General features: G+C 41.3%; 1 protein-coding gene across 1 annotated transcript; it reads left to right on the top strand.

Annotated features, from left to right (window-relative positions):
* Window positions 1-2,597: 2,597 nt before the first annotated feature.
* On the top strand, window positions 2,598-9,962 carry LOC124606706. The gene is made up of 3 exons (XM_047138735.1): window positions 2,598-2,931; window positions 8,795-9,074; window positions 9,161-9,962. Exons 1-3 carry the CDS (start codon window positions 2,779-2,781, stop codon window positions 9,745-9,747), a joined length of 1,020 nt encoding a protein of 339 aa, XP_046994691.1. The 5' UTR covers window positions 2,598-2,778; the 3' UTR covers window positions 9,748-9,962.
* Window positions 9,963-14,634: the final 4,672 nt, after the last annotated feature.

Raw genomic sequence — 14,634 nt, 5'->3', positions numbered from 1 at the left:
TGTCACTGTTTTTTCACAGCACACAACATATAAAGAAAAATAATGACATGTGTTATATCAGGTCAGTACATTATAATCATCAGCAATAATTTATTTCAGAAGAGCAAAAGTTTCTGTGCTGATCTTCAGCATGAAGGCAAAATTAAAATTCCTGCAACATTCGGAATTATCTTTGGAACCACATTAATTTCTCAGTTTAACGTTTCTGTCCACAAGAATTATGTACAATCCGTTGGCTTTTATAAAAATACGAAACACTTCAATTTCTCTCTATTTCACGTTTCTATCCACATGATCTACGCACAATTAATTGAATTTTCTTTTTAAAAATGACTAGACGCTATTTTTGACTTTTATTATTGTTATGGTTTCTTTGTTCAGACATTCATTACATCAAGAAACATACAATAACATCGAAAACTGTTGAGATTATAGCTTAATTCAACTGCAGTCACTTCGTTTGTACGCGTTTATTTAGATTTAGTTTTCACGTTACCGTGCAACCTCTGTGGTACAACTGCAAAAATCGATATACGCACACATGAAGTCCAGTATGTTTATTTACATCACGATGACGTAGCGTTACGTCACTATGACGTAGGGCTCTGCTCACCTAGCGTGAGATGAATGCCACTCTTTTTGCACGACGTCAAAGATCTTTGTCAAATACGTTTGACTAATATTTGATCAAATCTTTGAGAAGTAATTTCATAGCGTAAACCCTGTCTTACAGCTTGGTGGCTAGTAGCTGATTTCAGATTTTCGTGTTGGGGATTTTCGGCTTTTTTTTTTTAAAGTAAGTACGTTTTCATAAATGCAGAGAAAAAACTTTTTTTGCTGGTAGATTTTCTTTTATACTAGCTGTTTGTGAAAGCATTACTTCTATTGATTACTTCGTATTCTAGAAATCAAATGGAGCAAAGAGACGTTAAGCGTCTTAATTCAGGCATACAGCGAGGAAAGGTGTACGTATGACTCGCTGTATTATAATACAATAAGTCGGCAATCGTTTCTTTCTGAGTAATATGCATATAACGCCACACGGTGATTTTCGATTTGTATCTTAATGCCTTAGCTTGCGGGAGTTCATGTTTGTTTTGGTTGCATCTCCTGTTTATTTCAACATGCCAGAAAAGACAAACTGCCAGTGATAGGCGACGAAGTACGTGCAGTTTCTCCCAGTGCGATAGACGAGGTCTGAAAAACTCTGTCTAGCGCTTATATACCGTATATTCAAAAACTTGGACAAATAACACAAGTACACCTTTAAGTATTAGTCCTATCAAGTGCTGCAAATTGCAGTGCATGCTTCCTCAACAGCTTTTGAAATGGTGAACTGTGCTACTCTGTGGCTAAAAGCTAGATCCTTAAAAGATTTCCCATTCGCCAGGAAACGTAATGTTACAACCAGCCTGCAACATAACAGGGCTGTCGGGTTCAGCTAAACTGGTGGCTGTCCGACCTTTGCTTAACGTGATTCAGAAGAATAAAGACCTTCAGTTCAGCAACAATAACTTTATTGCGACAGCGTATCTGACGACGCCCGGCATGCATGGACTGATCGGAGTTCCAAAATTTGCTTCCGGCCTCTACAGAAGGATTCTTAATCCTGGGAAAACTTCCGTAGTTATTGGTGAGAAAACAGTACTCGTCCACACAAGCCAGGAGGCACGGAACTACTAATTAACTCAAGAAACAAGGAATGATAATAATAAACAGAACGTATATAAAAGCTAGAAAACACAGCGCCTCTAGAGGCCGGGCGCGGAACTACACAGACGTCGTGTACAGTAATTACGACCGCACAGCACTGCACTGACGCACGCGCACACACACACACACACACACCGGCGAGCTTGAATTAGCGCGCGGCAGCGTCGCTACAGGGCGTTTACTGGTGTTTTATCAGTGATCTAGGCTAGTATAATCACAAAAAGTATAAACATATGATTTACTTCTTACTTTCGAGAATGTGAGATAGCCTCCCTCATGACTGCGTCACACTTGCTAAATCCGTCTTCTATCATAATCAGCAGCTTCTCGAAACAGGCCATGTCCATCCTAACGAAGTTCTGAAATTATTGCGGATCTTCGGGCCTCAGTTCTTTCATTAACATTAAATATATTCCCCTGCCTTCGTTCAATCTTTTCAGCCAGGGTCGAACCCAACAACGTCTGGCTTTTCATTTTCGTCGCCATTCTGCCCTAAACCGAAGATTTACTGTCACTGCCAGGGCAATAGCTCCAAAAACAGATGGATCCTCCATGTGCAATATGCTGTATAAATGTAAATTTCGATATGCATATACTTATGTGACCCAGTGTCGTAACATAAAACTGTTGAGTCTGTAATTCAGAACAGTACTAACCTACATAAGAGAAAAACACTTAATAAATAACGGTAAAAAACAATTTCTTAATAAATAGCAACCTTGAGCTCAGAGAAATAATTTGAACGTATGACACGCCAGTATATTATACATCGCTCTTAGGGTTACGCGCGGTAGAACGAACGACTTCATAAGACATCAGACAGTTGTATTTTCTTTCCGCGCGTATCGTCTGCTGCTCGCGCCTATCGTCTGCTGCTGCGCATGCGCGCTAGGTATATCTCGCCCCGCGTGGATGGTGTGTTACGTCCTTGCTTCAGATACGTGTTGAGTGTTGATTATTATATTCATACATTGCAATAGATAGATTATAGCAATAAATGCTGTGGTTGTAGGCTTCTAAATACGGAATGTTATTGTTTTGTTGTAACGTGCAAAATAGTTAACGATGGCTTTTGATCTGTACCCTAAGAGGGACGGTGAGGAATTTCCATTTTGCCTCTTGAACAGCGGTAACCTAAATGATTATGCGTCTGCCTTAATTCATATTTTATCAAGTAAAGAAATTCGAAATAATGACGAGAGAAAAGTTGCTACTTTGGTAAGTTGAAAAAGTGTTTTTTTTTTCTTTTAGGAGAATGCAGTACAAATTGTGACTGGCTCTTTATTGCTCCCTTAAATTTATTTTCGTAGAGCTATTTGCGTATTCCAGTGGACACGTCATTGTGCTTACCATCTAGATATCATACACGTGTAGTAGCGTACCTTATACAATATAACAACACACAGTGGTTTAAGACATAATATTACACAGTACATCATTATTTACAATGCAAGAATTAAAAAATTATGATTTTATGACATATCATTTAATTTTACATAAGTGGTATAGTACAACGATTCGATCTAGTGAGAATTCACATTCTTATATTAGTTCACTTTCTGTTTACATGGCAAACAAAATTTATTGTTCCAAGGGTATACTGTGGCTCAACATCTGGTCATATATTCTACCACACAATACAATTGTCTCTCTGCCGGAAATTTTATTAGTGTTCCAGGGAAAGGCTTCTCAGTTTTGAGGCTTTGTAATTCTGCAAGCAATACTATTATTAATTTGATTCTGGAGTATTTTGAAAAATGTGTAGTTTATGAGAAAGGCACTGCAATTTTTTCTGTTCCTTGCCATTTGGATTTGGGGCCTCAGTTGTCCCCAATTTAGCATCTAGTGATAGTCACACTGGTCCTAAATATTTGGTGTACAGTGATTAAAATGTTAAAATATTGAGATTCTTAAAACAATTTCTACAAGATCGGTTTTGTTCCTTTGCTTGCCAATATATCCAAATCAGTTTTTATGTAGTGTGAGTGTTCTTTTTATTCCTGCAATGATAGAGTTCCTCCATACTGGGATTCCATGTTGTATGTGTGGCTCAAAAAGTCCATGATACACAAGATGCCTTGAAATACATGCAAAACTAATTGATTACAAATTTCAGTGAACACACCTTATTGGAAATAGTGTTTATCTGCTGCTTCCAATTTCGCTCGCTGTCTATTGTTGCAGCCTACCTAAAAACCTAAATGAAGCTGCTTGTACCAGTTTTTTCTCCCAAAAATACATCCGTGTGATCCTCTTTAAAATCATGTACTTTTTTTCAGCTTAATAAGTAGCTTATTTCCGTTTGAATAATTCAAAGTAAACTACCGTCCTTGTGCCGAAGACCTGCACTATTATTTCTTTCTAAGACCGAAAAGCTGTGTCTGTTATTAGCCTTTTTGGCATATATGCTGTGCACATTATGTTTTTCCAGAAAAGCAGTTGAGCATTGCTAATATTTTTGAAGAGCCTGAGGCCAAAGGGATCAATCCGTAATCTTAGTATAACTATGCTTTCCTTGTTTGTACTCAAGTAAAATTTTCATTAAGTTGATGGGGATTACATAAGTGTCTGATTCCACCAGTCTGCTTTTTACACATGATGTCATCAATACGGCGACCATGCTCAGCATATCCAATATGGCGCTTATGACGTCACTACATAAACAAGACAAGAAACAGGAAAATACATATAACTACAACAATAACATCTCCCTCCAAAAATATAATGAAACTAACAGGACAAGTGGGTAATTTTGGGTTTTAAGGTGGGGACAAGCTAAACATAAAAAAAGACACAGCACAATCCCAAACCACAAAAAACGACGACAAAAAAAAAGAATGACACAATATTATCACATTCCACTGCACCCACAAAATCCACCCATCTAGCTCAACCGCAAATGTCGATACCACAAAATATACCTACAACTACAAAAATTGTAATCGAACACTTCCCTTGAGCTATATAGATCAACCACAACTATCGCTAAAACAATAAAAATGGAATCGAACACTTCCCTTAACTTACATAGGTCAAACACAGCTGATGATACCGAAAAACACACACACCAAATACACATACAAACAAACAAAAAAGAAAAACATAAAAAACTCCGAAACCACCCACGGCCTACCAGCCCAACCCCCTCCCCCAAATCCAGTCCCCCTCCCCCCCAGGAATAAAAAAATCGCCAACAAATAAAAACCACAAAATAAATGAAACTCATTCACACATTACAACTCAAAAACAACTGCAACAAAAAAGATCCTCACCAACATAATCATGAAACAACGCTCCCCCAGACCAAACCCCCTCAACTAACCACCCTTGGCCTGTATATCTTACTCGCTGCCCTCAGTAAAAGACGAAAAATACAGTAATGCCCAGGCCGCTACTCCACCAGCAAGACTCATCTAAGTGAGATTGCAGCTTAGAAGAGTCCCTCTTCCCCCTCACTTTGAATGATTTAACAGCTCCCAAAACCCCTCTATTGTATTAGTACATGACCCAGTTTTGTAATTTTTAAACCCTAATCTGTGGTTTACTACTAAATGATCATAACTGTTCTTCCCCAAACCCCAGTATGACGAAAAAGCATTAGAAACTACAGTACTCCCCTCCTTAATATACTTTTCAATTGACCCCACCAATTCCCTCTTGTTATACCTGGAAGAATCCTGGAGATACTAAAAGGTATCAGATAGATTATATAATGGTAAGACAGAGATTTAGGAACCAGGTTTTAAATTGTAAGACATTTCCAGGGGCAGATGTGGATTCTGACCACAATCTATTGGTTATGAACTGCAGATTGAAACTGAAGAAACTGCAAAAAAGTGGGAATTTAAGGAGATGGGACCTGGATAAACTGAAAGAACCAGAGGTTGTAGAGTGTTTCAGGGAGAGCATAAGGGAACAATTGACAGGAATGGGGGAAAGAAATACAGTAGAAGAAGAATGGGTAGCTCTGAGGGATGAAGTAGTGAAGGCAGAAGAGGATCAAGTAGGTAAAAAGACGAGGGCTAATAGAAATCCTTGGGTAACAGAAGAAATATTGAAGTTAATTGATGAAAGGAGAAAATATAAAAATGCAATAAATGAAGCAGGCAAAAAGGAATACAAACGTCTCAAAAATGAGATCGACAGGAAGTGCAAAATGGCTAGAGGACAAATGTAAGGATGTAGAGGCTTGTCTCACTAGGGGTAAGATAGATACTGCCTACAGGAAAATTAAAGAGACCTTTGGAGAGAAGAGAACCACTTGTATGAATATCAAGAGCTCAGATGGCAACCCAGTTCTAAGCAAAGAAGGGAAGGCAGAAAGGTGGAAGGAGTATATAGAGGGTTATACAAGGGCGATGTACTAGAGGACAATATTATGGAAATGGAAGAGGATGTAGATGAAGATGAAATGGGAGATACGATACTGCGTGAAGAGTTTGACAGAGCACTGAAAGACCTGAGTCGAAACAGGCCCCGGGAGTAGACAACATTCCATTAGAACTACTGATGGCCTTGGGAGAGCCAGTCATGACAAAACTCTACCATCTGGTGAGCAAGATGTACGAGACAGGCGAAATACCCACAGACTTCAAGAAGAATGTAATAATTCCAATCCCAAAGAAAGCAGGTGTTGACAGATGTGAAAATTACAGAACTATCAGTTTAATAAGTCACAGCTGCAAAATACTAACGCGAATTCTTTACAGACGAATGGAAAAACTGGTGGAAGCGGACCTCGGGGAAGATCAGTTTGGATTCCGTAGAAATGTTGGAACACATGAGGCAATACTAACCTTACGACTTATCTTAGAAGAAAGATTAAGGAAAGGCAAACCTACGTTTCCAGCATTTGTAGACTTAGAGAAAGCTTTTGGCAACGTTAACTGGAATACTCTCTTTCAAATTCTGAAGGTGGCAGGGATAAAATACAGGGAGCGAAAGGCTATTTACAATTTGTACAGAAACCAGATGGCAGTTGTAAGAGGTGAGGGACATGAAAGGGAAGCAGTGGTTGGGAAGGGAGTGAGACAGGGTTGTAGTCTCTCCCCGATGTTATTCAATCTGTATATTGAGCAAGCAGTAAAGGAAACGAAAGAAAAATTCGGAGTAGGTATTAAAATTCATGGAGAAGAAGTAAAAACTTTGAGGTTCGCCGATGACATTGTAATTCTGTCAGAGGCAGCAAAGGACTTGGAAGAGCAGTTGAACGGAATGGACAGTGTCTTGAAAGGAGGACATAAGATGAACATCAACAAAAGCAAAACAAGGATAATGGAATGTAGTCAAAGTAAATCGGGTGATGCTGAGGGAATTAGATTAGGAAATGAGACACTTAAAGTAGTAAAGGAGTTTTGCTATTTAGGGAGTAAAATAACTGATGATGGTCGAAGTAGAGAGGATATAAAATGTAGACTGGCAATGGCAAGGAAATCGTTTCTGAAGAAGAGAAATTTGTTAACATCGAGTATAGATTTAAGTGTCAGGAAGTCGTTTCTGAAAGTATTTGTATGGAGTGTAGACATGTATGGAAGTGAAACATGGACGATAACCAGTTTGGACAAGTAGAAAATAGAAGCTTTTGAAATGTGGTGCTACAGAAGAATGCCAAAGAGAAGGTGGGTAGATCACGTAACTAATGAGGAGGTATTGAATAGGATTGGGGAGAAGAGAAGTTTGTGGCACAACTTGACTAGAAGAAGGGATCGGTTGGTAGGGCATGTTTTGAGGCATCAAGGGATCACAAATTTAGCATTGAAGGGCAGTGTGGAGGGTAAAAATCGTAGAGGGAGACCAAGAGATGAATACACTAAGCAGATTCAGAAGGATGTAGGTTGCAGTAGGTACTGGGAGATGAAGCAGCTTGCACAGGATAGAGTAGCATGGAGAGCTACATCAAACCAGTCTCAGGACTGAAGACCACAACAACAACAACATGCCCCTTCAAAACCCTGAAAACTCTTTCAGGATACCCACCCCCGGAGGTAACATCCCGCCACATCTATAAACCAACCAGAGACTTAGCCCTCCCATACTTCCTCTTCCCAAACTATGATGCGTCTACCTCAACCATCACCCCCGGCCCACCCAACTTACCCCTATTACTTCACACACTCAGAGCACACATCTTTACAAAAAGAAAACCAATCTAACACCATCCTCTCACTCACTCCACTCTTATGTGCACAAAATCTAATAGAGAACCTATAACAAAAGCAGTAAGTCCTCAAAACAATCTTCTCATGGCCACACTAGATTTTTGAACCAGGAACCACATCTAATGGAGTGCCAACGGTTGTCCTTCAGACACCGCCACATGTACCTGTCCCTGGTCCGAGACGCTGGAACTCTCGCCAACATTATATTCTGTCTGCAGACACTGCATTTGGCAATCTCTGCTTTTAATCCCAACATCTGCAGAAACTTAATCAAGAACATCATGACCTCCCCCATCTCCACCCGCAACCACGCGCGCTGTTGAACTTGATCATCATATCCATACCTAACAAGAGAAGCCAAACAATAAATTAAACATCTTACCACACCACAAACAGCAAATCAATTACACCTTTCGAAAACACAGACACACACACAAAAAAATTAATTGCTAACTCACTGAAAACAATTTCAATCCTTAAGTCACTTGCTTTTAGAATTTTTTAAATCTTTGCCGGAGTCTCTTCAGTTGCCAATTTCAAGAACACTAAGTGGCTTAGTTTATCTGTGACTATGGTATGGTTACTTCCATGGTTATTACTTTCATGCATTAGGTTTTCTACTGTATCGATGTACCTATTATTCAGGTTGTTGGCAATTTTTATTTTATCTGTGGTCTTGACACTCAGTTTCATGCTTTCTGTTTCATTTATCACCCGTGTGTACTTTTTGTTCCTCTCTCTGTGCTAATTATATTCCAGGCTGTTTTTTATTTTATTTGTTGATACTGAAATAATCTCATGTATTGATTTTGTTTTTGCTTGTCTAATAAACTGCCTGTACTACATGTGATGTTCTGATGGCCTAAGACATTCCAGCCAGAAAACTCATTTTTTTCCAATTTTTACTCTCCTTTTTTTTCCAGGAACTCTTACGTTATTTAGTACGACCACCATCCATTGACTTTCCATTTGAAATCACAACAACAAATATTTTGGATGCGACTTTGATGTCCGATAAGTTTGATTACAAACATCTAGCAGCAAAGGAAGCTAAATATTTAATTGCGTTTACTGCAGCATTATTGGAGATAAATGCAAATTTTGACATGAAGAATGAAGTTGTAGCATTTGTAATAACACATTTTACTTCAAATGTATGTAATGAAGGCACAGAATTTCTTCAACAACTTTGGCAGAAAAGAAGTAAGATTAATAATATTTTCCAGTTGAATCACTTCTTAAGAATAATTGAAGGAAATATTAATGTCAGGTTGTTTATTGTATTGCAGACAACATTAGGCTCTCAGTTGAAAACATAGAAAATCTGGCTGTGAATCTCCCACTGTGTGTAGAGAGAACCATTGTAAATCTGTGTCAAGAAACTTTGATACTAGATGAGAGAGAATTTTCTGTCCTTCAAAACCAACTGGAAAAAATAGAAGTGTCTTCTCTTATTGATTTGTGCTCAAAATCACCATCTGTTTTTAAGCTATCAGCATGCGTCTTTCATGAGCTTTTGGTTTTGTCCAGAGCCCATTCTAGAATGTTGTGTATCATCTCACAATTCGTAAGGGCTGTCCTGCACCGGAAGAAAGGTAGTATAATTGAACTGTTCCCACCAGAATATCGAATGTTGGCAGTGATGATGAGTGTGGACCCAGATTTACATCCAAAGGATAACCAAGATAAAAACTTTAATAAGACAGTCACAGTTTCTGAAATAAAAAAGAAAATGGTGGAAGACAAGCGAGCTGTTGCAATGCTTATCTCATATTTTCCTAAGTGGCTATATGTGCTTCTTGAATTATACAGCATCAGGGATGGTACCTCTATAGCAGACAAGATCTGTTGGTTGCATTTATTGGACTGCATGTAAGTAACAGGCCCGTATTAACACAGGATTTCCTAGACAGTGTAATAACACTTAAAGCATAGTTCTGTTTGTTTATTGTGAAATGTAAAGCACAAAAATTAGTACTTTGTGTTTGTATTTTTCTTGTTTTGGTATTTGTTGCAAATGATACTCATTATTTCTTCTAAAATCTATGGTGATGCTTGTAATAAAGTACATGTTTCTGTATGCTTCTTCACCATATTGAAGTTTTAATGTTTGAAAAGTTGCAGTCACCACTTTCCAGCTGGACATTGATTAGGACAAGGCAAAACCATATGAAACAAAGGTGGGGATGTAGGGGAAGGTTCAATAGCTTTACAACTTATTGCTGCTACATTGACGGATATGCTATGCGAATTACAATGAAGTGTCTAGTAGAGCTAAACAGACTGCAAGTTTTTCACACATGTGTTGGAGCATCAGAGCAAGGTGACACAAAGATAAGGTACTGGACCTGTATTCGAGGGGTGGCAGCTGCTCATATCCCCTAAATCATTTAACATGAATAGCAAGGTAGTGTCTTTCAAAGGGCACAGTCAAATTTCTTCCCCTTTTATCCCTCCATCTCTGATGACCATGTTGTAGCCATTATGTTAAACCTTAATGTTGCTTTTCTTCCTTTTCAAGAATTGTTGTGATAAAACCACATACTGTCAGCACAAACTCTTGATCGCACAGTATCAGGCAGATATTGTTGTATATGCCACTTTTCATTGATTGTTTTTTGACATTTAGGCACCATATGTTTTAAAACTCTTCTTACAATGAAGATAAAACCCACCATTCTCATCCCGGCAGGGTGAGTTTTCAGTGTGCTTCAGATACTGCAGACACCCTTATTATTTTTATTATTAGTAATATTATACTACTACTGCTGCTGCTGCTACTACACATTTTTGCCTGTAAATGTTTAACTTGAATGTTACATGTTTATTTGATTTTGTCTTGTTCCTGTTTCCTTTGCTCTGTTCATTATTCCCTGTTTTCTTTTTTTCTTTTACTTCAGATTTTGTGTTCATAATTTTATTCCTGAATTTCTCTTTCATTTATCATTTCCTTTCTGATTCTTGCTTGTTTTAGGTCTCCTTCTGTTTCTTTAAGCCAACTGGATATTTTGATTGAGGTTTTTACTGCATCAAAAATCGTCTTCGTGAGTCTGTTGTCGTTCATTCTATGTATGTGTCTATTGAATGTTAGTTGGTGTTTTCTAATCATGTCTGTAGGTCTGTCTGTGTGTTCATATAATTCTTTGGTTGGTCTCTTCATCCATGTTCTATCTCTGTGTACAGCTTCCAAAATTTTTTTGAGGATGTTACATTCCATTTTGTTCTATTTCTGTGATGCCTGATGCTCCAATTGTGATCGTTTGATGTGTATAGTGGTTCTGGTAGCACAACTGAGTTGTAGTGCATGAGTTTGGCCTGTCTTGCAATGTTTCTTTCATCATTGTGGGTCCATGTGAGTTTGTAAGCTTTCGGAAGTTTTTCTGTTCATTCTGTGTTGGATTCCTTGTTTGCTCTTCCTATTTGCATATATTCCCCAAGATATTTGGAATTTTCCACTCTGTTGACCTTACCATATTGTTATTGTTATCATACATAGGCCACTAGAGGACCATCCAAATCATCTACTTGTCGTCTCAATATGCCTTTTCTTCCTTTCTTCCATCCAAGTTGTTCCTGTCTCCAATTTTTTGATCTCTTGGCTCACATTCCACTTCAGTACTTTGTGGTTGAATATTTGTCTGTCTTGTGTCTGTCTATTACACCAGCATCACCAGGGTTTGGGGGTAAGAATAGGCCCGCGGTATTCCTGCCTAACGTAAGAGGCGACTAAACGGAGTCTCAAACATTTCAGCCCTTATGTGATGGTCCCCTCTTGGGTTTGACCACCATATTTCAAAATTATTCCGAAGAGACAATTGGGGAAGGGCGTCTTATTTGGTGCATTGTGTCTGTCATGCCTTCAAGGGTGACACATTACCCGAGAAGGTGAAGGTGATGGTCTACCGCTGTGATGTCAAGCCATATATCCCTCCCCCAATGCAATGCTTCAAGTTTTAGAAATTCGACCATATGTCTTCCTGCTGTGCTTCCAGCCTCATATGTTGCGATTGTGGTCATCCATCCCATGCCGATACTTCATGTGCCCCGCCTCCCATCTGTGTCAACTGCGGAGAGTACCATCCCCCTTGCTCGCTGGACTGTAAGATTCTACAGAAGGAACGGAAAATAATGGAATACAAGACCCTGGACCGACTGACCTACACTGAGGCTAAATGGAAATTTGAATGGCTTCATCCCGTGCGGATGACGTCATCTTATGCCGCCACTGTCACTCTTGTTACAGCTCCACCCGTTGCACCACATTCAGTCAACTCTCAGAGCCGAAGTACCACACCTGCCTCCTTGATGGTGGGGGGGAGGGGCACTTCCCTCCCTGTTGCTCCCGCACCACCTACCTCAGGAGGCCCCCCCCCCCCCCCCCAACCATCGGGTACACCAGTCCCCACTTCTAAGCTGGAGAAGCGTAAGTCTTCTTCGGCTTCTCTCACTAGGAAGGGACCCCTTGGGTCACTCCCTTCCCAGGTTCCTATCAGTGGCAAACCAGACACCCGCCAGGAGCTGAAGAAGCCCCAGGTAGCTGGTCGTAGGGCTTCGCTGTCCTCTTCAGTCCCGGCAAGGGCAACCACAGGAACAGCATAAGAAATTGAAATCAAAGACCCCTAAGATCAAGGAAATTGCGGTGGCACCCACTCTACCGCTACCTACAAGCTCTGTGTCTGAGGATGCCGTGGAGATTCTGGCATCCGCTGAGGACCTAGATCTCACCGGTCCCTCAGGCATGATAGATGTCACTCCCATTGGTACTCAATTGGTGGCAGCAGGTGACCTAGTGGCGTAATCTGCCTTCTCAGTCCCTTCATGCCTTTCTTGGCCATGGACAGTGTCATCCTCCTGTGGAACTGCAGCAGTTTTTTCCACGATCTAGCTGAGCTCTGACAACTTTTCAGCCTTCATCCTTTCCTCTGCATTGCTCTTCAGGAAACTTGGTTTCCAGCGATGTGAACCCCCACCCTCCATGGCTATGGGGGTTATTATAAGAACCGGGCAGCTTATGAGAGGGTATCTGGTGGCGTCTGCATCTACATCCTTCACTCTCTTTACAGCAAGTCGGTCCCTCTACAAATACCTTTAGAGGCTGTCGCTGTTCGGGTGTGGACGCCTCAGGCTGTTACTGTCTGCAGTCCCTATCTTCTACCGGATGGTGATGTCCCCCAGCATGTCCTGGCTGCACTGGTAGCCCAATTGCCACCACCTTTTCTGTTACTGGGTGACTTCAATGCCCATAACCCTCTGTGGGGTGGCAACAGGCCGAGGCAGCATCATTGAGCAAGTATTGGCACAGCTCAACCTTTCTCTTTTAAATACTGGTGCCTTTACACATTTCAGTGTGGCGCATGGCACGTACTCAGCCATCGACTTCTCGATCTTCAGCCCTAGCCTATTGCCATCTGTCCAATGGAGTGCGCGTGACGACTCGTGTGGTAGTGACCACTTTCCGATCTTTCTGTCACTGCCACAGTGTCACTCTTCTGGGCGCCCCTGCAGATGGGCTATGAATAAAGCTGAGTGGGACTTGTTCACCTCCATTGCCACTATTGAGCCTCTTTCCAATGATGCTCTTGGTGCGGTGATTCGCTCTGTCACCACTGGCATAGTTACTGCTGCAGAATCTGCCATTCCCTGTTCTTCTGGGTCCCCTTGGCGGAGGACTGTGCCTTGGTGGTCGCCTGAGATTGCTGAGGCGATTAAAGATCACAGGCGGGCACTCCGGTGTCACAAGTGCCATCCCTCATTGGCACACCTCGCCTTTAAACAGTTCCGTGTGTGAGCCCACCGCCTCATTCGCCAACGCAAGCAGGAATGCTGGGAAAGATATGTCTCCACCATTGGCCTCCATACCTCTCCATCGCAGGTTTGGGCCAAGATAAGGTGACTCTATCACTATCGGGCCCCCATCAGCGTACCTGTGCTTTCACCAAATGGAGCAGTCTGTACTGACTCTGACACAATTGCAAACTGCTTAGCAGAGCATTTTGCTCAGAGTTCCGCTTCTGTGAATTAACCACTGGCCTTCCACTCCCTGAAAGAGCAGTTGGAACGTCGCAGCCTTTCATTTCACACACGCCACCCTGAATTGTACAATGCTCCATTCGGTGAATGGGAATTCCAAAGTGCCCTAACCGCTTGTCCTGATATGGCTCCCAGGCCAGATTGCATCCACTGTCAGATGCTCCAACACCTCTCGGTAGACTGCCAGCAACGCCTCCTAGACCTTTTCAACTGTATCTCGGTTGAGGGTGAGTTCCCGTCGCAATGGAGGGAAAGCATCGTAATCCCCGTGTTGAAACCTGGCAAGAACCCACTGGAGGTGGACAGCTACCACCCCACTAGCCTCACCAACGTTCTTTGCAAGTTGCTCGAACGCCTGGTGAGCCGGAGATTGAGTTAGCTACTTGAGTCTCGGGGCACTCTGGCTCCGTCTCAGGGTGGGTTCTGTAAGGGCCGCTCTGCCGCCAATAATCTGCTGTGCCTGGAGTCTGCCACCTGTACGGCCTTTTTCTGCCATCAGCACCTGGTCGCCGTCTTTTTTGACATGTGGAAGGCATACGAAATGACATGGCGACATCACATCCTCTCTACACTTCATGGTTGGGGTCTACGGGGTCCGTTCCCGATTTTTGTACAATATTTTCTGTCACTTCATTTGTTCTGCGTGCAAGTTGCGGCCTCCCATAGTTCCTCCCGAGTTCAGGAGAATGGGGTACTGCAAGGATCTGTCTTAAGTCTCTGTGCCTCTTTTGAA

The sequence above is a fragment of the Schistocerca americana genome, chromosome 3 (assembly GCF_021461395.2).
Source record: "Schistocerca americana isolate TAMUIC-IGC-003095 chromosome 3, iqSchAmer2.1, whole genome shotgun sequence".
NCBI classification, from domain to species: Eukaryota; Metazoa; Arthropoda; class Insecta; order Orthoptera; family Acrididae; genus Schistocerca; species Schistocerca americana.
Note: the sequence above shows the minus strand (reverse complement) of the source record. Positions and strands in the feature narration are given on the sequence as shown.

Excerpts from the sequence above, each read along its gene's own strand:
- LOC124606706 (XM_047138735.1), top strand. The coding sequence starts at position 2,779 with ATGGCTTTTGATCTGTACCCTAAGAGGGACGGTGAGGAATTTCCATTT. Across the intron at positions 2,932-8,794 it reads AGAGAAAAGTTGCTACTTTG|GAACTCTTACGTTATTTAGT; the intron begins GTAAGTTGAAAA and ends TTTTTTTTCCAG. Across the intron at positions 9,075-9,160 it reads ACAACTTTGGCAGAAAAGAA|ACAACATTAGGCTCTCAGTT; the intron begins GTAAGATTAATA and ends ATTGTATTGCAG.